This window comes from Podarcis tiliguerta (genome assembly GCF_965153285.1).
Source record: "Podarcis tiliguerta genome assembly, chromosome: Z".
Taxonomy (NCBI): Eukaryota; Metazoa; Chordata; class Lepidosauria; order Squamata; family Lacertidae; genus Podarcis; species Podarcis tiliguerta.
Window position 1 is genome coordinate 12,766,690 of NC_139553.1, and position 19,541 is coordinate 12,786,230.

Here is a 19,541-nt window from a genome sequence, read left to right on the forward strand (position 1 = left end):
CCACTAAGCCCAGTTACAATGTGGGCCACAAAAAAAGAGTAAGTTATAACACTCCTCAGCTTTCCCACAAAATAACTTCTGATTAGGTTACCATAGTAAAGGCTGGTCCATTAGAGCAAATGAGGCACAGCCTCATGAACCTCAGTCTGCCCAGACAGCCCTCATGTGTCCTGCCTTCTTACTTACAACCAGTCCAGGGGATGGCACTGTCTGTCAGCTATCTCATCCTAAATCTCAGTGTTGCCCTTTTAGAACCAATTCAGGAGGAGAAGGACAAAACTAGAATTGGCTGGTTCTGTGTCCTATTGGCTCTGGCTCCACCTACTATTGGGCTCCTTGCCTTCTGCTCTACCAGTTCCAATGGGCACCAGCCACCATTACACCACTGAGGAGACACAAAAGCAACATAGCTACCTTAATACGAAAGATGGCATGAAAAATGGGGAGTGCAAGACACTGCATAAAAGAATCCTGAAGCCAGATCAAGACCCAGTTAAGCTCTTTGGTGCCTTTCAGAAGCATCCAAATTAAACAAACACACAGGCTCAAACGTTACCATAGTAGTCTGCATTCGATCTTGTACGAACTGAAGAACTTGCGTTCTTAGGTCTAAACTTGAGGAGTTGACCTAAAGGACAAGAACACCAAGGGTATAACACAGATTGAAGGCAACAGCTCCCAATCCCCCAGAGATGTGTCTAAATGAGAGTTTACAAAGCACATGTTGGCTGAGCTCTCTAGTTAAAGAGAACTAGAGCCATTCCCTGAGAGTAAAAGAATCCAAGTAGTTGGGAAATCAGACCCTGTGCTAATGCTTTCATAGTTGCTTTAATGTTGTGCTAGGGAGGGAGAGAAGGGAACCATCTGCCTTAAATGATGTTGTCCCCCTCTCATGCTGGAGCCAGGATGAAAAAATAATGATGATGGCTGGTACTCAGCTGTCTTGGAGTTTAGAACAGTCACTGTGCTATTATTATTATGCTATGATCTATACCAAGGATGCCTCATCAAAAATGAGGAAGTGATTGGATTCTGGAACAAGGAGGTCAGCGAGTTTAAGATGTTCTCTCCTTCCCTTCCAGCATGGAGACCTGGGACAAGATCTAAATACCGTATTTGTCGCACCATAGGACGCACCGGACAATAGGACGCACTTTGTTTTAGAGGGGGGAGAACAAGAAAAAAAAAATTCTCCCCCTCTCTGCCCAGCGCCCCTTCAGAACTTTCCCCCTCTAAAACAAGGTGCCGTTTAAGGTGTGTTCAGGCGGCTTACCTTGGAAGCCTGGAGAGCGAGAGGGGTCGGTGTGCACTGACCCCTCTCGCTCTCCAGGCTTCAGGTTCCTTTCAACCTGCTCTTTGGGGCTGGCGGGGAGAAGCCCACCACCAGCCCCAAAGAGCAGGTCAGGGAGCAGCGGAAAGGCGCAGCGGAGAGGCTCCTGCCATAGCCGCGCGTCACCTCTCCAGCCGGGAGAGGGTCGTGGGGCTAAGGCGTCTTCGCTCCATAGGACGCACACACATTTCCCCTTCATTTTTGAAGGGGGAAAAGTGCGTACTGTAGAGCGAAAAATACGGTAGCTATTTTGCACCCACCCAAAGACTTGGTACAAATTAGCATGATAAATACATACACTAACCCTCAGTGTGTATAGTACTAAACACAGAGTGAACAGCTTCAAGTTCATCTAAAAGATGGCAAACAGCAAGTACTGAGGGTGGGGGGAGAAAAGCCTCAAGATTTTATTTATCAGGATGTTTATTTAGAAACCAAATATTCCTCAAGCAGTAAGTTGGATCTAAAAGATAACACTCAGAAAACACACTCACACCATTAGGTTCATTCATTTGTATGTTTTATTATCATACAATATCACCTCTGTGCATGGCACTTTATTAAATGTGAGATATCAGGTCCCTGCCCTAAAGGGCTTACAAATTTGTAAAGTCAAACAAAGAAGACAACAGAGGCAAGGGGGAGGGGGAAATGGAAGCAGCGTTGAACCAGGGAAGAATAGGCAATTATTCCAGTTACATGTATACAAGGGAAGAATAAGCAAATATTGTAGTTACGTGCACTTAGGTTTAGCAGGCATAAGACATAGTATGAGAACTAGCAGGTAAATACCAAATTATTCACAGAAGTGGGTTTTGAGGAGGAATATGAAAAAGGTAAGAGATAGACCAGTCAGAGGCATTCTCAAAGACAATTCCAAAGAGCACTAAAGGGGCAAGTACAGTTGTTTGAGTAACATGAGTAAGCAAACCATCAGTAAGCAAAGTTATGAGTTCCACTTTCTTGGATGGCAAGACATTGTGGCCATCACACCAAGACAGTTAGAAAGCAAACTTCAGTTTTAGGTTCATATGTGATACACATCAGAAGCAGGTTCATATAGAATAGGGGGAGCATTTTCAGTGTAAACAAAAGTAGTTCCTAACAGATGAAACATCAGACATTTGACATATTAAAATACAAGAGCAAAAAGATTAGGACCATCTGAAAGGTGGGTGGAAGCAAGAGGGGAACAAGAACCAAAACAGGGATATCAACAGTGGAACCAATAAGCAAGGGATGGGGAAGCTGTGGCCCTCCAATGATGTTGGGCCTATTGCCCACATCATCCCTGACCACTGGCCATAATGATAGGGCCTAGTGGGAGTTAAGAATTAACAACATCTGGAGAGCCACAGGTTCCCTATCCCTGCTCTAAAACACCTAGACAGCAGAAATGCCTCTGGACAGTATTCAAATGTGAGAATGGAAGACAGGGGTTACTCTCTATGCTCTCACAATGGGGAATGGCAGCCAAGTGTGGGTGCCTCAGGATAAGTGATATAATTACAAATGAATTGGTATATTAAGCAGTGTTATAGAAATAAACAACAACTCCCTAGGAAGTGACAACTTTCTGGCTGTATGAGATTCAAATTTCAACTAGAGCACCAGCTTTCTTCTAACAGAGACCATACAAATGCCTTCAATGACGTTCACAAGCAAGGATTGAATGCAATATTCTCCCCAGTTTTATACCCCCAGGATCAAGTACTCTGAGTTGAACTACTCCACGTTAGACCATTATGAAACATGGAGGTTTATTTAGCAATCATGGCTAATGGCAGCTGATAGAGCCACCCTTTAAGGACCTAAGAGAATCATGAATCAGACCTAAAGTCCACAGAGACATGAAAAGCTTCTTTACACCAGGTCAGGCCATCTGTCCACCCAGCTCAGTAGTGCCTGCACTAAGTGGCAACAGATCTCTGGGGTTTCAGACCAAAGTCCTTCTCAGCCTAACTGGAAATTCCAAGGATTGAACCTAAGACTTTCTGCATACAAACAACAAGGTTGTAACTAGCCACTCAGAGTGAACCCACTGAAATCAATATTAGTCATGCCCATCAATTTCAATGAACCTATTCTGAACAGAAGCAATATTGGATATAACGCACATTCTATAGCACTATGTTAGGGCGCTTGCCTCCAGGAAAATCTTAAAGCAGGACCTGAAGGCAACTTCCTTTCCTGCTTCTCTTCAATAACTTGCATTAAGTAGCATACAGCCTCTGAATTTGAAAACTGTATACAATAGTATAGTAAGCCTGCAACTTACATAGGAGTTCGTTCCAGCGATCTCACCTAAAGCCAAAATTGTATACTGTTTTGGGTTCAATGGCAGGTGGGATTACCAAAGTCATTTCGTTGAACCCCATGCCCTTTTCAAAAAAACTTTTTGCCACATATGTAAAGCTGAGACTGCCTGGTTGGCATTGATCTATTGCAGGGCCTTCTCTATGGCAGTTGCCCATTTGTGGAATGCCCTCTCTGGTGAGGTGCTTCTGTCTCCCTTGTAACTAACTTTCAGGAGGAGTTTAAAACATGCGCAAAAATACCTATGGCTGAGTGATACTATGCCTGAATGATGTTATTCATAGCAACCCAAACATCACTAGTTCAGAGAGTGTTTTTAACTGTTTTTATAACGTTTAATTGCTTATATAATAGGCTGATGTGTCAGTCACCATGGACTCCTTGAAAGGAAGGGAATGATATCTGCCTTTTAATTTACCATGGTTTTCAATTATCTTTTCAATGCTTTTAAACAGTCATTTTAAATGTTTTACTGGTAATAATATTGTCTTATTCATTTTACTACAAACAAATCTTGTGAAATAAGCAGGATATAAATGGAGCAACAACAACGTAACTTCCATGACTAGTGATCTCCGCTCACCTTTCAGCCAACAAACACATGCACACTTTATCCCCACAACAACCCTGTGAGGTAGGCTAAAAGAGAACGACTGGCCAAAGGACACCCAATTGAGCGACTACGGCTGAGTGAGGATTTAACGCAGATTTCCCCCGGTCCAACGCTCCTACATAACAACCACCCCATCCTCGACGACGGCTGCCCCCCCTCCGCTCTCTCAAGGGAACCCTTTAAAGCCGCGCGGGTGCGGGGCGGGGGGGGAGAGGAAACCCGTGAAGGGAAACGAAGCGCGTACAAGGGCGCCGCGCTGAGGGAGGAGGCCACGTACCTGCGGAGGGGAGGAGCAGATGTCATCGCTCTCCATGGCTGGGTTCTCCACAGGCAGCCAAAGCGGCCTCCGGGGAAGGGAGAATGGAAAGGTGGGGGGTAAAAGGGGAGGAGGAGCTAACGGTTCTTTTCCCTGAGGAGAGAGCCCTGCGGGCGGGGGCGGTGTCAAGGGGCAAAGTTTACAGGGGAGGTCAAGAGAGGTTACTTCCGTTTGGGGGTTTTAACGTCATTTCCGTCTAGAAAGTTTCGTACTACACCTTTCACAAGCTTGTGCACTCTCTGACTTTTGGGGGACTACATTTCCCATCAGCCCAAGTAGAGAAGTCACGTTGGCCAATCAAAATGGCGATCATCCTTAAGGTTATAATCCTTGTGCGTCCCCTCCTTCCTAGAAACCTCCAGGCCGAGACCCTTTTAAGTAAATGTTGACTCTGATTGGCCCCGAGCCTCCCCTCCAATAACCTGTCAGAGAATTGGACCTCCCCTCCGATCCCCTAATTGGTGAAATGAAAATATGGAAGACAGCGATTGGCTATGTGCTTATTAGCCAATGAGAACGAGCGGCATTGATGTGTGACTGAGAGAAGGTGGAGTAGTGCTGTGAGGTAAAGTAGGCCGGAGATCAACGAGGCTCAGGTACTTTCATTTCTCCTTAGCAAGCACCTGCCTATCTATCCATGGGGCTGTTGAGCGAAGTGACGCGGGGCCTGGTGCGCGGCGCAGACCGCACGGCCGCATGGACCAGCAAGCGGGGCCCGCGCACTTTCTACAAGAGCCGCGGCGCGCACCCCTTGGGCTACCTAACCTCCAACCGGAAGTTTAAGCTGGTGCCGGAGAAGGTGCCGCGCCTGGTGGTGCCGGACCTGAGCGGCTTCAAGCTGAAACCTTACGTTTCCTACCGGGCCCCCGCCGGCAGCGAGCAGCCCCTCACGGCCCGCACCCTCTTCCAGCAGACGGTCGCCTCCAAGATCGAGAAGGACGTCAAGGCCGGTACCTTCAGCCTGCAGCAGCTGGAGAAGTACGGCTTCGAGCCGACCCAGGAAGGCAAACTCTTTCAGCTCTTCCCCAAGAACTTCGTGCGCTAGGACGGCGTTGCAAGTGGAAGGAAAGCTGCTGTGAAGGGGGGGGGGGCTTCCACACATTTATTAAGCAACAAAATGTTTAAGAAAAGTTTTAAAAAACACTTGAAGCATTCACTCTTCGCAAAACATTTCAGCTCTTAAAAGGAGCAAGACACCAAAGGATTGGAACTAAGTGGAAAGTCTGGGGTATCTTCAAGAAGTTCCTGCTTTCTTTTCATTGATGCTTGAGTCATCTCAGAGGTCTGGGCGAGCAAGCAAGGAATGTAGAAAGCCAGAAGAGCCCCACAGTTTTGACAGCTGCTGTGTTGGAAAACTATAAGGGAAACACCACACACGTACCAAATCTTGTGGACACAGTCATGCAAGCAGAGCAGGAAGAATTTATGCAAGTTCCAAGTGTTGGTGGTTTTCGTTTCCGTTGTTTTTGGAAATGCTACTCAGTGGAACAATTTTACTGGATTGTTTGGAAGTTGGCATGTATAGCTTGTGAATCTAGGCCTCTTATCATGGATAGATATTAAAGAGACTGAGGAAGCAGGCAGCAAACACTGATCATCTTTTTGTTTAAATAAAGAGTTTATAAAATGTGGAGGCTCATTCTCTTTCTCTGCACAAAATGGCTGTATAGGCTCTAAACCTTTGTTTTGCTACATAGCAGGCAATAAACTTTCAACTAGGTAAGCTGCCTATTCAGGAAAGCCCTTCAGGGTATATCTTCCTGACCACTGAATTGATTGAAGTGACACAATCTACTGAACAATGGGATAATCCTGCTCTAGAAGCAGTGTTCCTGAAAATAATTCTTGGGAGTCCATTATTATTGTTATGGGAGGGCTTATTTTTAATGTGGAAGCGTTGGCCTCACCAAATATAGTTTATTATCATTTACAGTTAAAATACCAGAGCTATCTTATAGTAAGTAGACTGTTGAATCTAAATTAGAATTAAGTGGAGAAATGCAAAAAAGCTATTCATTTTTAAAATATGTGGTATCAAAACTGATGCCCACTACAGTTGCAGTAATGCCAGCTACACCATTGGTTCATTGAGCAACATACAAGTCTCACACTAATAGCAGAATTAAGCCTGGCTTGCTGTGCATTGCTCCATTAGGGAGGAAAGGGCCAGTCTGCTTCTGCAGCAGCAAGGAACTACCGGTAGTTTGCAGGTTAATGCCTCACATGAGACATTGTCTGAAAGCACACAAGACTTTGGTGAGGCCCTGAAGGAGTGGAAATAAGTATGCCACCTTGGGTTTTATAATGCAATAAAGGCAATATCTAAATGTATAAAATAAAAATTATAGCATTAATTTGACTCTGGTTTGCCAGAAGCGGCTTAGTCATGCTGGCCACATGACCTGGAAGCTGTACGCCAGCTCCCTCGGCCAATAAAGCGAGATGAGCGCTACAACCCCAGAGTTGTCTGTGACTAGACCTAATGGTCAGGGGTCCCTTTACCTTTTAAGGCATCATGTGGTGGCAAGCAACAATACAAACATATCCCCAACATCCACAGTAATTTAGGTCCTACACCCAAAGACTAAAAAAAATGAACAATTGGAAGGTTGTAACCAACAAAAGACATCACTCTTTATTTTAAAAAGATCAAAAATATTTTTTAATTTTGTTTACAATACTGATGTGCGTATTTATACACAAACACCCTACATTGTAGTGTCTCAAATTACAAGTCTCCTTCAGCATGAATTTATGCAGCATTGAGAAACTTGCAAGGGCCATATCAGGGTTTCAGGCAAGTACCCCACTCTTAGCACTGATTGTTGCTGGTGTTGTTCACTTCTGTGATATGGAAATGCATGAGTAATTTGCATCCCTTTTCCCCTTAGCTTATGTGTTCCCAGTAACATATTCAACCAAACCTGAAGCATAAAGCCAGAGTGATACTTTGCCTTTCCTGTAAGGGGGAGGTAGACAATAGAAGCATGAAACAAATGCTGCTCTGTATTTTAGCATTTCCCCTCCCTCCTCAAGTTCTTAACTGAGAAGAGTTCTCCATTTAGATGGCTACTGAACAATGAGGCAAGATAAGAGACACACACAGGCTGCCACTTATTTTCAGCTGGTGTCAAGAGTAAAGTAGCCTGGATGTGTTTACCCCAAGAGGGGCAAAGTAGTATGGAATAGCTTTCCTTGCTGCATAATAGATAGCAGGTCAAGTTTACTTCACTGGAAAAATAGGAGAGAATAGATGATAGCACAACTTTTTGCTCATCCTTAGATCTCCTTGATTACATAGGGAGAGAGACCTTAACTAGGGTTGCGATACATCCAGAATTTTCCGGACATAGACGGTAATTGGCCATCAGAAACAGTTTCCAGGCGGAAATCGCTTAAACGCACGGGAAAATCAGACGTATGGCAACCCAGGTTGGCAGTGTTGTTTTTGTCAATTTCCCTTAAAAGTAGCTCAACAACTTTGGCCCGAAAAAAGCTCAACAACTTTTCTGTGTGGATTCTCACTTTTTGAAATATGGAAACCCTACTTTAACCCCAAACTAAGTGGAACTGCTGTCTGTAGAATATATAGTGGAATAAGAGAACTTCATCAGTGTAATCATCTTATTTCTGCAGCAAGGAATAAAATGGATGGAGAAGGGAGAGAACACATCCCTGAAATGTCTGAGGAGTCTTCAAAGCTCTCAGAGCAATGAAAGACTCCCAGGAATAAAGCTGGAAATCTGATATAGAAGAGGTGATAGGAACTCCATCAGGGCCTTCCTACCAAAAATCTATATCTGTCTTTCAAACCCTAGTACTAAAAAGGCCTGCTACTGAAAAAGGCAGGCATACCACAACTTTAATTAGCCCAATGTTCAGGACAAAGTGGCAGTCTGGCTAGCCTCCCATTTCCAAACATGTAGGACATTATCATAAAAAGAACATGTTGCTAAGAGGCTGGTCTCTTTTTTGACTTTGACCAAGTCTGTTTCACTGTGGGCTTTGGTTTCTGAACCTTTTTCATCAGTATGTGGTCCCAGCAGGTCAAAGCTACTTTCTGCTTGGATCGGCAAGCCAGGGCTTTGATCTTCTTCCTCCAACACCACATCAAAGGTGGCTGTAGGGGATTCATAAACTATCTTCAGGTTCTGGGCTTTGAGATCCACTCGCCTTGCTTCTTGCTCCATAGGAACTACAGGCATCGCTGCAGATAGCTCCAAGGGGTTGCTCAGAGAAAGCCTTGACCAATCAGCTCCATAAGCCAAGGAATTATGCAAGATATAGGAGGAAAGAACAGTGCATTCCTCTTTGTTCTCCACTGAGGGACAAGAAAGGAAAGGACAGACACAAGTTAGATGACAATTAAGTTGCATAAGTAATCACCATTTCCAACAATGGTAGCCATATTCAGTTTTAAATTTTATTAAATAAGCTTTTACTCCAGTTTACCACAATGCTCTAAGACAGAGGTTGGCAACCTAAGGCCCATGGGCTAGATACAGCCCATGGCCAGTTCCATGGATCGGTGAGGGGAATCTGTGGGGGTTTTCTCGGGCCCGGGCGCCATTTTCCCCCTAGCCAACATTTCCCCCCTTCTCCCTCATTGCAGCAGAATCTCCTCCCTCCTCCTCCTGGCTTAGCAAATCGCTGGCTAATCGCCTGCTAAGGTTTGAAGCCCTGGCCAATGGGTGAATGGCGGCTGCGCATGGCCAAGAGAAGGGAGGGGGCTGGGCTCATCTGGCCAAGAGCATTTCCAGCAGCCCCTCGTTGGAGCAAGCTGTTTGCCGCCACCGCCTCTACTCTGCCAAGCGCAGCTCCTGTGCCTGCCCTTGCGAGTGGCAGAGGGTGGCGGCAGCGGTGGAACGAGCAGCCCTAAAGCTGTCCTTTGGGCTGCTCGTTCCTCCTCTGACACCGACGCCGCCAGCCTCTGCCTCTCGGCAGCACCCTAGGTAGGCTGGTGGACGGGAGGGGCTGGGGGAAAGAGAAGTCCCTTCTGCCGTGTGCGCATGCACACACACACACACACACGCACGCACACCCCAACGCACCAGGAGGTGAACCAGCCCACCCCCCAAAAAGCTTGCCAACCCCTGCTCTAAGGGCTTACATTACGAGTCAAGCATTAAGTAATAATAATAATAATAATAATAATAATAATAATAATAATAATAATTTATTTATACCCCGCCCATCTGGCTGGGCTTCCCCAGCCACTCTGGGCGGCTTCCAAAAATTTCAGATGTCTTCTGAAAGTCTGGTAGTTGTTATTCTCTTTGACATCTGGTGGGAGTGCATTCCACAGGGAAGGCGCCACTACCGAGAAGGCCCTCTGCCTGGTTCCCTGTAACTTGGCCTCTCGCAGTGAGGGAACCGCCAGAAGGCCCTCGGTGCTGGACCTCAGTGTCCGGGTAGAACGATGGGGGTGGAGACGCTCCTTCAGATATACTGGACCAAGGCCATTTAGGGCTTTAAAGGTCAGCACCAACAATTTGAATTGTGCTCAGAAACGTACTGGGAGCCAATGTAGGTCTTTCAAGACTGATGTTATGTGGTCTCTGCGGCCGCTCCCAGTCACCAGTCTAGCTGCCGCGTTCTGGATTAGTTGTCGTTTCTGGGTCACCTTCAAAGGTAGCCCCACATAGAGCGCATTGCAGTAGTCCAAGTGGGAGACAACCAGAGCATGTACCACTCTGGCAAGGCAGTCCGCAGGCAGATAGGGTCTCAGCCTGCGTACCAGATGGAGCTGGTAAACAGCTGCCCTGGACACAGATTTGACCTGTGCCTCCATGGACAGCTGTGACTCCAAAATGACTCCCAGGCTGCGCACCCGGTCCTTCAGGGGCACAGTTACCCCATTCAGAACCAGGGAATCCTCCACACCTGCCCGCCTCCCGTCCCCCCAAAACAGTACTTCTGTCTTGTCAGGATTCAACCTCAATCTGTTAGCCGCCATCCAACCTCCAACCGCCTCCAGACACTCACACAGGACCTTCACTGCCTTCACTGGTTCTGATTTGAAAGAGAGGTAGAGCTGGGTATCATCCGCATACTGATGAACACCCAGCCCAAATCCCCTGATGATCTGTCCCAGCGGCTTCATGTAGATGTTGAAAAGCATGGGGGAGAGGACAGAACCCTGAGGCACCCCACAAGTGAGAGCCCAGAGCTCTGAACACTCACCCCCCCCACCACCACTTTCTGAACACGGCCCAGGAGGAAGGAGCGGAACCACTGAATGACAGTGCCCCCAGCTCCCAGCCCCTCAAGACGGTCCAGAAGGATGTTATGGTCGATGGTATTGAACGCCGCTGAGAGATCCAGCAGAACTAGGAAACAGCTCTCACCTTTGTCCCTAGCCCGCCGGAGATCATCAACCAGTGCGACCAAGGCAGTTTCAGTCCCATGATGAGGCCTGAATCCCGACTGGAAGGGATCCAAATGGTCCGCTTCTTCCAGGTGTGCCTGGAGTTGTTCAGCAACCACTCGCTCAATCACCTTGCCCAAGAATGGAAGATTTGAGACTGGGTGATAGTTGGCCATCGTGGCCACATATAAAGATGTTTTTTTAAGAAGTGGTTTAATAACCGCCTCTTTCAGCGGGTCTGGGAAAGCTCCCTCACGGAGGGAAGCATTCACCACCCCACGAAGCCCATCGCCCAGTCCTTCCCGGCTAGCTTTTATAAGCCAGGATGGGCAAGGATCAAGGAGACAAGTGGTTGATTTCACTCGTCCAAGCAGCCTGTCCACATCGTCGGGGGTAACAGATTGGAACTGATCCCACACAACTTGACTAGACAGGACTCTAGCACTCTCCTGCCCCCGCCCTGCTCCCACGGTGGAGTCTACCTCTTCTCGAATCTGAGCGACTTTATCTGCAAAAAAACTTTACAAAATTATTGCAGGAGATCATGTGGCCCGTAATGGGCCCTAATGGAGCAGGTGGTTCTGCTAAATTGCGAACCACCTGAAAGAGTCTCCTGCTGCTGTTTTCCGCAGATGCAATAGAGGCGGTGAAGAAAGTCTTCTTCGCCGTCGTTATCACCACTTGGTAGGCTCGATATGGAGCTCTAACCCGTGTCCAGTCAGATTCAGAATGGGTTATCCGCCACTGGCGCTCTAGCCGTCTCAACAATTGTTTCATTGCCCTCAGATCCATGGAAAACCACGGGGTTGTCCGGGCTCCATGCAATCGGAGATGTGCTTTGGAGCCAAACAGTCAATAGCCCTGGTTAACTCCACATACCAGCGGGCCACCAGGGAATCAGCTGAAAGGCCATCAACATGGGATAAAACATCCTCTGCCACTCTCTGGAAACCATTTGGATCCATTAAGTGGTGGGGGCGGACCATCTGAATCAGTCCCACCTCCCTGCAGAGGGGAAGGGTCGCGGAGAAGTCCAGTTGCACCAGGAAGTGATCTGACCATGGCACTTCTTTGGTTTCGCTTTTACTTAGTGTCAGATCACCAACATCCATAGAGGTGAACACCAGGTCTAAGGCATGCCCGCGGCTATGAGTTCGGCCAGACTTATTCAGGGACAGCCCCATGGAGGCCATGCTTTCCACAAAGTCCCGAGCGGCCCCTTGTAAGGTCGTGTCGGCATGGATGTTAAAATCCCCTAGGACAACCAAACTAGGTGTCTCCAGGAGAACATCCGCCACGACCTGAAGCAGCTCGGGCAGGGAATCCTTGGTGCATCAGGGAGGTTGGTACACCAAAAGGAATCCTGTACTGCCCCTATTGCCCAACTTCCAGAACATGCGCTCAGAGAACTGGGTCTTTCCAATAGGACGCCTGGTGCAAACTAATGACTTCCTAAAAATCACTGCAACCCCCCTCCCCACCCACAAGGCCTGGGTTGCTGTGCGTAAGAGAAACCTGGTGGACAAGCAGCGGCAAGGACAGGCCCATCTGCTTCATCCAACCAAGTCTCTGTTACACATGCCAGGTCAAATCCTCCATCCACGATCAAGTCATGGATCACAATGGTTTTATGGATCATTGACCTGGCATTGCACAGCAGCACCTTCAGGTCGTGTGGGTGTCCCTTGCTGATTCCAGTATCCATCCGGTCAGGACCAGACCTGGAGGCAGGGATAGTCCTCAGACAACGACTAAGCCTGCTTCCTCAGTAAAATAGGAAATAATTTATCTCTCAACTACTGTTTTTAGCAAGAATTAAACTTTTCATCTCTTCTTGCTGCTGGGCAGGAGGAACAACTTAATGGCTACACCATATTACCTTCCACTGATTAAGGAAAAATAAATCATGTTTTTATGAAACGGTATTCTGCCCAGCTATTTATTCTCAGGTAGAATGTATAAATGACATCCTCTTCAACCTATTTGCATTTTCCTTTTCAAGCGTCTCCAAGCAAACAGCACGGATCAACACCAAACCAGATCCTTGGGAGTATTATTTAAGCATTTGATCTCATCAGCAAGATGAAGTTAGGAGTGTTGGTAGCTGAATAGAATAAGAATGTTTCATATACTCTGGAAATTGTTTTTTGTCTTTCACTCCAGAAGAAGGCACTAAAAACACAGGTATATGGCTCCAGCCAGCCCCTGAGCCTTTCTCACACATCCCAGGTGCCAGCTACCAAGATCAAAGCACTCACCCATACAGCCTTGGCAATTGAGGATTTTGAAGCCATTGTGCATGCAGGCTGCCAGCAGTAAGTGCTCCTGTGTTGGATGCCACTTTAACCTCCAAACTCCACCCTGCACATGGGTGTCCGCCAGTGGCTGCTTCATATTCCGGGTATCCCACAGCATGACATGTTCATCGTAGCTGGAAAAACAAAAGCGGTCCTCAGAAATCCATAAGAGGTGGTTTTTCAAGGGTACAATAGAGGACTTCAGATTCCTAGCTAGCCCTTACTTAACTGTTGCAGGGCTATCAATAAAGACAAAGGCCAAGCTAGAACCAAACCATGCTCTTTTTCAGGCACCCAGGATCCCATCCATAAGTTGCCACAGTCTCTAGCACAGACACACACAAACAACCATCAGCTCACTCATCTATTGCTAACCCAGACAAATGTACATAACAAGATATATCTCAGGGAAACTCACCTTCCTGTGGCCAGCAGATCCTCCCGGAGTGGATGGCTCTGAATACTGCACACTCCCATTGAATGCCTGTCACAGAATGCAAGTCAAAGGTTAGGCAGCAAGAACCTTCATCAGATGCACCAGTTTAAATCTGCTTGAGACAACTGCCCAATCAGTGAGGAAAGATGAGCAATACACCCTCACCTGACAGGCTACTGCTTACCTCTCACTAGTGAAGATGGGAGCTCTCGGGCTGCTCCGGATGTCCCATCCTCGTAGCTTGCAATCATCTCCACCTGAAACAAAGAGAAAACTGATCAAGCTGTGTGACGGTATAGATAGCTGGAGATGAGACACTTTTTTCCTGTGACACAGAGCCACTCCACAAGGCTAGAAGATAAACCTCCAAAGGCAGGAAATGTTTTGTTTCCCAGCTCAAGCCTTGCTGCTAATGCACATGAAGCATAAAAATCACCCAACATTATTGCCAGCAATAGTGGTTTGGTGAGCATTAGAGAAAAAACTAAGCACTTCCCATGTGTCATTTACCGCCATCGGATGCAGACCTGAATATACAATAGATGTGTTCCAGTAGTCAAATGCAGCAATCCAGGCCTCAAAGTCATGTGCCTTCCACTGTTCCAATATGTGCAGGGAGGCAGATTCATCAATGGACAGCAAGTTCAGCCTCCCTTTTGAATCACTGCTGATCAACTGCAGTGGGCAGCCACTACAAGGGAAATAGTGCAAAATAGAAAGGACAGGTTAGTCTTTAGCAGGAGGGGGAATTTCCTGTGCACAAGGCCAATCCTTTTTAAATCTTCCACAGAAACCATCACAACCATCACTAAAAGAAGAGAACTGGATTTTAAAGCATTTCCCAGATCAGCTGTGCCTTTCCCAACATACCCACAGCCCAAACAGCAATGCAAGCAACTATAAAGGCTCCTGATTCATAAGATAAAGGCAATGGGGTAATGCACTCTGAGAAGTGCAAGGCCTTGCTCTGTTCAGTGTGGGCAGAAAATAGGCTGAAAAGAGTAGGGGACTAGAAATACATATGCCCTCGGTGACTGCGTATAGATCCCTTACAAAGCCCCAAAACAGAGCATGGAAAGGCAAACTCAAGGCACAAACTTATGCAGACTCCCATTAGACACAGCTGTCAGGCAGTCCTCCCACAGCAGGGATTTTGTTCAACTTTTAAAACACAGCAATGCTAGCAATGGGGCAATGTGTAGCTAACTGGCCTCTGCTCACCGCTGCCCTCGTCCTGTGGACCAATCAAGAGATAAGGCAAGGCATTCGGCTCCCAGGTCAGCGCTGCACAATGGTTCCAGCTTGCAGCTCTTCTACTGAAGGGAAAAGAAAACTGATCAAGGCCAGACAGGCCCAAGGAGGGACATCAGATCCAACACTCAGTTAAGAAAACACAGCTGGACCCCACTGCAGATTAAGTTTCTTCAGGCAATTCAGAGCATGTGTACAATTTCAGTCACTGTGAATAAGAGAGACTGTTCTCTCAAGTCCTATTCACCTGCCAGCCTTCACGTCCAAGGTTTTTGCAGCAGTTTCAACTACCCTTGTATTTTGTTTAAATAAATAATAACAATACATTTCTATTTGTCCCTTGCTTCTCCCTCTTTACTGTCCCTTTGTCCTCAAGAATCTTGTGCTTAGACAATGCCCAGTTATTCAATGCCTGCAACATAAAGTCAGCACCCCCAATTATATTACCTTTCCTAACATGAAAATACACTCAAGCTGAAGTGGAATGACCACACAGAGCTATATCCTATATCACCTATAAAATGAACCGCTTTGCATAGCTATGGCTCACACCCTAACCATGAATCTCAATTCCGGTTCACTTACCTCACTTCCTGTTAAGCGGGAGAGCTCCACTGCTCCCTTAGCATTTGCAGTGCCCAGAACAGGATGTTCTGCAATGGGAACGTGGCACCTTGAAGAGGAATGAATAATAAATACCTCAGAAGAGTAAGTCCCTGGGCCCTCTCTTCAGAAATGAAATATTAACATGTGTTTAAGCACTTCATCTCCATTTCAAATGCAGTATAATAAGAGATCTACTGTATTGGCCCAAATATAAACAGCACACAAATATAACCTGCACCTTTAAAATTCAAGGGGGTGGGGAAGACAAATGTACCCAAATATAAAGCCGCTCCCTTAAAATTCCGCAGGCCCTCACACCCATAAATGGCAAATGTAGAAGAAAATCCTATGCGTACTAGAAAGGACCCGCAAGTGGGTTAAACACCTGTTCATAGCACCGTAAATGCAAATAAAAAATCAATACCGCACTGTAAAATACGGGGAAAGCAGTGAATGGCATTAGAATTAATTGCACAACAGTCTCAAGCTCACAAATTGGCAATAAAACATTTTTTGTTCCATTTTACCATATGTCTGTTTCAGCAGTGATATAGTAAAAGCCAATTTTTGTAGGGTCGCAAATTTAAGCCGCACTTTAACTTTTCACCGTCAAAATTTGGGGGGAAAGTGTGGCTTATTTTCAGGACAATACGGTATATACCATGTATAACACCACCCCCGTGTATAAGATGACTCCTATTTTGGGGGACTCAAAATTGAGGAAATGGGGGGAAATTGCCCAGAGTTGTTAAGCTTTTTTTGGGGGGGGGATTGCCTCATCTTATACATGGAAAAATACGGTAATACATTTATTTTTTTTATTTTTTTTGTCTAGCTTCTTGTTCCTCCTGTTTTATTACAAATCATACTTATTTTAATTTTTGTAACCTGCCTATATAATATTCATATTGTAATGTAATATTTATGATCAGTTGTATTGGATTGTGGTAATTTTTCATGTCCTGAGCTCAGTAGATATCATACTGAGCAAATAGGCTGAAAAAGACCACCGATCTGCATCACTGTTAAGGTGTAGCAGCAGTGCTTTTTTTCTGAGGGTACTCAAGGGTATGCAGTACTGGCACCTTTCCCCCAAAATGTTAAATGTGTGGCACTTACTGTAACAACTTCATGGTGAATACCGGTACCTTTTTTCTTTTTCTTTTTAAAAAGCACTGTGTAGTGGTGACAAGGGTTCAATAGAAAGGGGTACTTTGATTTAGCCACAGGCTTGCCCTCACAACAATACTGCAAGGTTGGACACTGCTCTTCCCATTTTATAGATGGGGAACCAAACCAGGATGACATGACCAAGGCCATAAGCTAAAGTCTATGGGAGAAACAAGCCTTCAGCCCACATCCAACATTTTCTCCAATGGTGGTTCAGGGAGCCACAAATCCAGTGCTGGTGAAAGGGTATCGTGCCCTCAGTAGAAAGTTGTCATTTCCCCTCCAAGGGAAAAAAACTCTTTGCATATGCTCAGGGGCATCTTACCCATAGAGGCTAGTGGCGTGGGGTGCCAGGGCACCAAGTTCTGGAGGGCACCAGGGAAATGGTGAAGGCTGGATGCAGCCGCCCCCAGCATTGGTTCGCCACCCTCACCCACCTCCGCCATGCCACGCCAAAGCAGTGCTGTGCCCAGAGCCTCCGTCTGCCGTGGCCACTGCGGCACAAAGCAGACAGCTGAGCCGGGAGGCGCCGAGTCCAGCCTCCGCCTCTTCCCCACCAGAGGAGCCGCCCCCCAGCCACTGCCCGCCTCCTTCAGCCCTGCCAGCAGTGCCGTCCTCCCTAAAAAATTCTGGGAAATTGGGGGGGGGGGCGGAGGGAGCTTTGCACCATGGTGCTGGATATGCTTAAGACAGCCCTGCATATGCTACCAAACAACATGCAGAAGAATTGCTTAGGTGCTGGTCTGGACCTCTGTCTCCAGCATTACCATTTAATGTCCAGCAGGGCAGCCATTTCCAGCCTTTGGATCTCAGTCAGTGGTGTGAAAATTTGTTCTCCAAAGTAATACAGGTAGAGGCGGCCCAGGCGCACATGGGGCTCATTGTTCCCTTCAGGGCTCTCACCAGCCTGCAATGGGAAGCAAAATCAAAAACTATCACTTTGAGACATTGCCTCACCCCATCTCTTCCTCTCTCCCACATTCAACTACCTGCTGTCCCTGAACTACCCATCAACTGCACAGCTAGAGAACATAAGAGATTCCTGTGCATCAATCCCCTCAGGAAGTTTGCCCCATTGCTCTTGTCACCTCTGCTAAAGAAGACATAGGCCACTGTCACACCTAGGTGGGAAGGAGAGGTGAACAGCTCACTTAAACACATTTGGGAGTTATTTGGGACAAGCCAAGATATGGAAAACCAATTGAGATGGAAAACCGATTTTATTCCAGCCTGAATAAAAACTACTAGTGCTATACACTTCCTGTCAAAATGATTAAAACTTAGCATATCTACAGTGTTCAAGTCTTTTCTTGTACATTATCTCAATATTATCTCATTAATCCCTGCAACAGAAACTTCAATATCACACATACTCTTATTCAAGAGGGGATGAAAGAAGAATGGTTTCCTTAAGAGCACCTTAAGCTACAATCTTAATGTGTTTTGAGTGGTTGGTTATCTTCGACAATACAGTATTTTATCTAGCTGGATCCTGTTTAAAACAATACAGCAGCAGGTAAGTTAGTTTAATACTATAGTATCTGATGTTCTTGTTGGACTATTTAGTAGTGTTGGATTAGAAATGGGGTTTTGACCCAAGCAAGGTTTTGAATCAGAAGGACAGTATCCCAGGCATAGGAAATATCTGGCCCACCAAATGTTGCTGAACTGCAGTTCCCATCATCCCTCGCCATACTTGCTAGGGCTGCTGGAATCTGTAGTTCAGCAACATTTCGGAGAGCCAAAGGTTCCCCAATACTGCTGTATGCAAGCAAAATCAACTTTTCATTCTGCATGGACTTGAGGTGGATGAGCCAAAAGTGGGAAGAATGAGAAAACAAGTTATAGACAATCCATCCTAAGCCTTAACATCAAAGCACCTTAACAACAACCCCCAAAATATGCTTCAAGGAACTGTTAACTTGAAACTCCTGGAGCTCTTTTCACTGCATAGGCAACGCCAGAAAGAAGGGCCACTCACACTGCTGTCAGGTTTCTTGAGTTGGTAGGTGCCACATGCCAGGATGCTGTGCCAGCCCTCCACAGGGCACCACTCTACGGCATCAGCACTGTATTCTGTGTCAACCACCTGCAAGGTCTGAATCTTACACTGCAGAGCCATGTTAGTGGACACTCATCCTGGTCTGGAAGGAAGGGAAGCACAAGAAAAGCAGAGTCAGCAACACTGACATTCCGAATTAAGACACACACATCATGCATCAACTTCACACTTAATTCCATATAATCTATCTCCAGGTGGTTGGGAGAAGTCCCTCTTTTTAACTCATTCTATCCCCAACAGCAACAGGTTAAAAGAGGGAGCCTCCCCCCCCACCTATGTATCCTCCACAACCTGCAGAAAATATGGTAGATTGAGGGCAACTGTAAAGTTATGTGAGTATGTTTGGAAGAAGAGGCACTCAGAAGGAGGCTCTGTCCCCTTCTCAACACTCCTCCCCGCCCCCAACAAAATAAAATTAATACTCCTCCACCCCACAAACTACCTCACAGTCACCCTCAAAGCCATCTCCTGGAGGACGTGAGGATTTACAATCTCCCTATTTTAACCTACCTCAACACAGCAGACCCCCCATCTGTTGGGCATAAAGAAGCTTGAAATATTGTGGGTGGGAAAGTTGTGTTTGGAAGGGGGGGGGTCCCCTAATTAATCCCACACACACTCACACAAACTACTTGACAGCCGCCCTCAAATCCACGAGGACTTGCAAAGTCCCTCTCCTAATCCACCCTAGTACAGCAGAACCCTATGAATAAATAAAGCCCCATGGATAATGGGTGTGAAGCGGGGGGGGGGGCACACATTCCTTAATCCTTCACA

General features: G+C 46.4%; 3 protein-coding genes across 11 annotated transcripts in view; 2 read left to right on the forward strand and 1 right to left on the reverse strand.

The window, feature by feature from the left end:
• PNPLA7 (patatin like domain 7, lysophospholipase) overlaps positions 1-19,541 on the reverse strand; it is a 113,686-nt gene that overhangs the window by 93,039 nt on the left and 1,106 nt on the right. For 3 of the 9 annotated variants that reach the window (XM_083423410.1, XM_083423409.1, XM_083423408.1), the window contains exons 1-2: positions 4,537-4,723; positions 557-628 (exon numbers count right to left, since the gene is read on the reverse strand). In XM_083423410.1, the coding sequence (XP_083279536.1) occupies positions 557-628; positions 4,537-4,572 (108 nt within the window). In that variant the 5' untranslated portion in view covers positions 4,573-4,723. Of the gene's footprint in view, positions 1-556; positions 629-4,536; positions 4,727-13,162; positions 13,374-13,657; positions 13,724-13,859; positions 13,933-14,202; positions 14,367-14,896; positions 14,989-15,511; positions 15,600-17,469; positions 17,610-18,683; positions 18,847-19,541 lie in introns of those variants that run through there. The other 6 variants (XM_083423413.1, XM_083423412.1, XM_083423415.1 and 3 more) reach the window with 4 other exon arrangements.
• The window catches only part of LOC310669651 (E3 ubiquitin-protein ligase RNF183-like), a 172,787-nt gene that overhangs the window by 53,477 nt on the left and 99,769 nt on the right, over positions 1-19,541 (forward strand). The window lies entirely within an intron of this gene.
• Positions 4,796-6,206, forward strand: MRPL41 (mitochondrial ribosomal protein L41). The gene has a single exon (XM_083424154.1). The coding sequence runs from the start codon at positions 5,213-5,215 to the stop codon at positions 5,618-5,620; it is 408 nt and encodes a 135-aa protein (XP_083280280.1). The 5' UTR covers positions 4,796-5,212; the 3' UTR covers positions 5,621-6,206.

Coding starts and splice junctions, on each gene's coding strand:
- MRPL41 (XM_083424154.1), top strand. CDS start 5,213: ATGGGGCTGTTGAGCGAAGTGACGCGGGGCCTGGTGCGCGGCGCAGAC.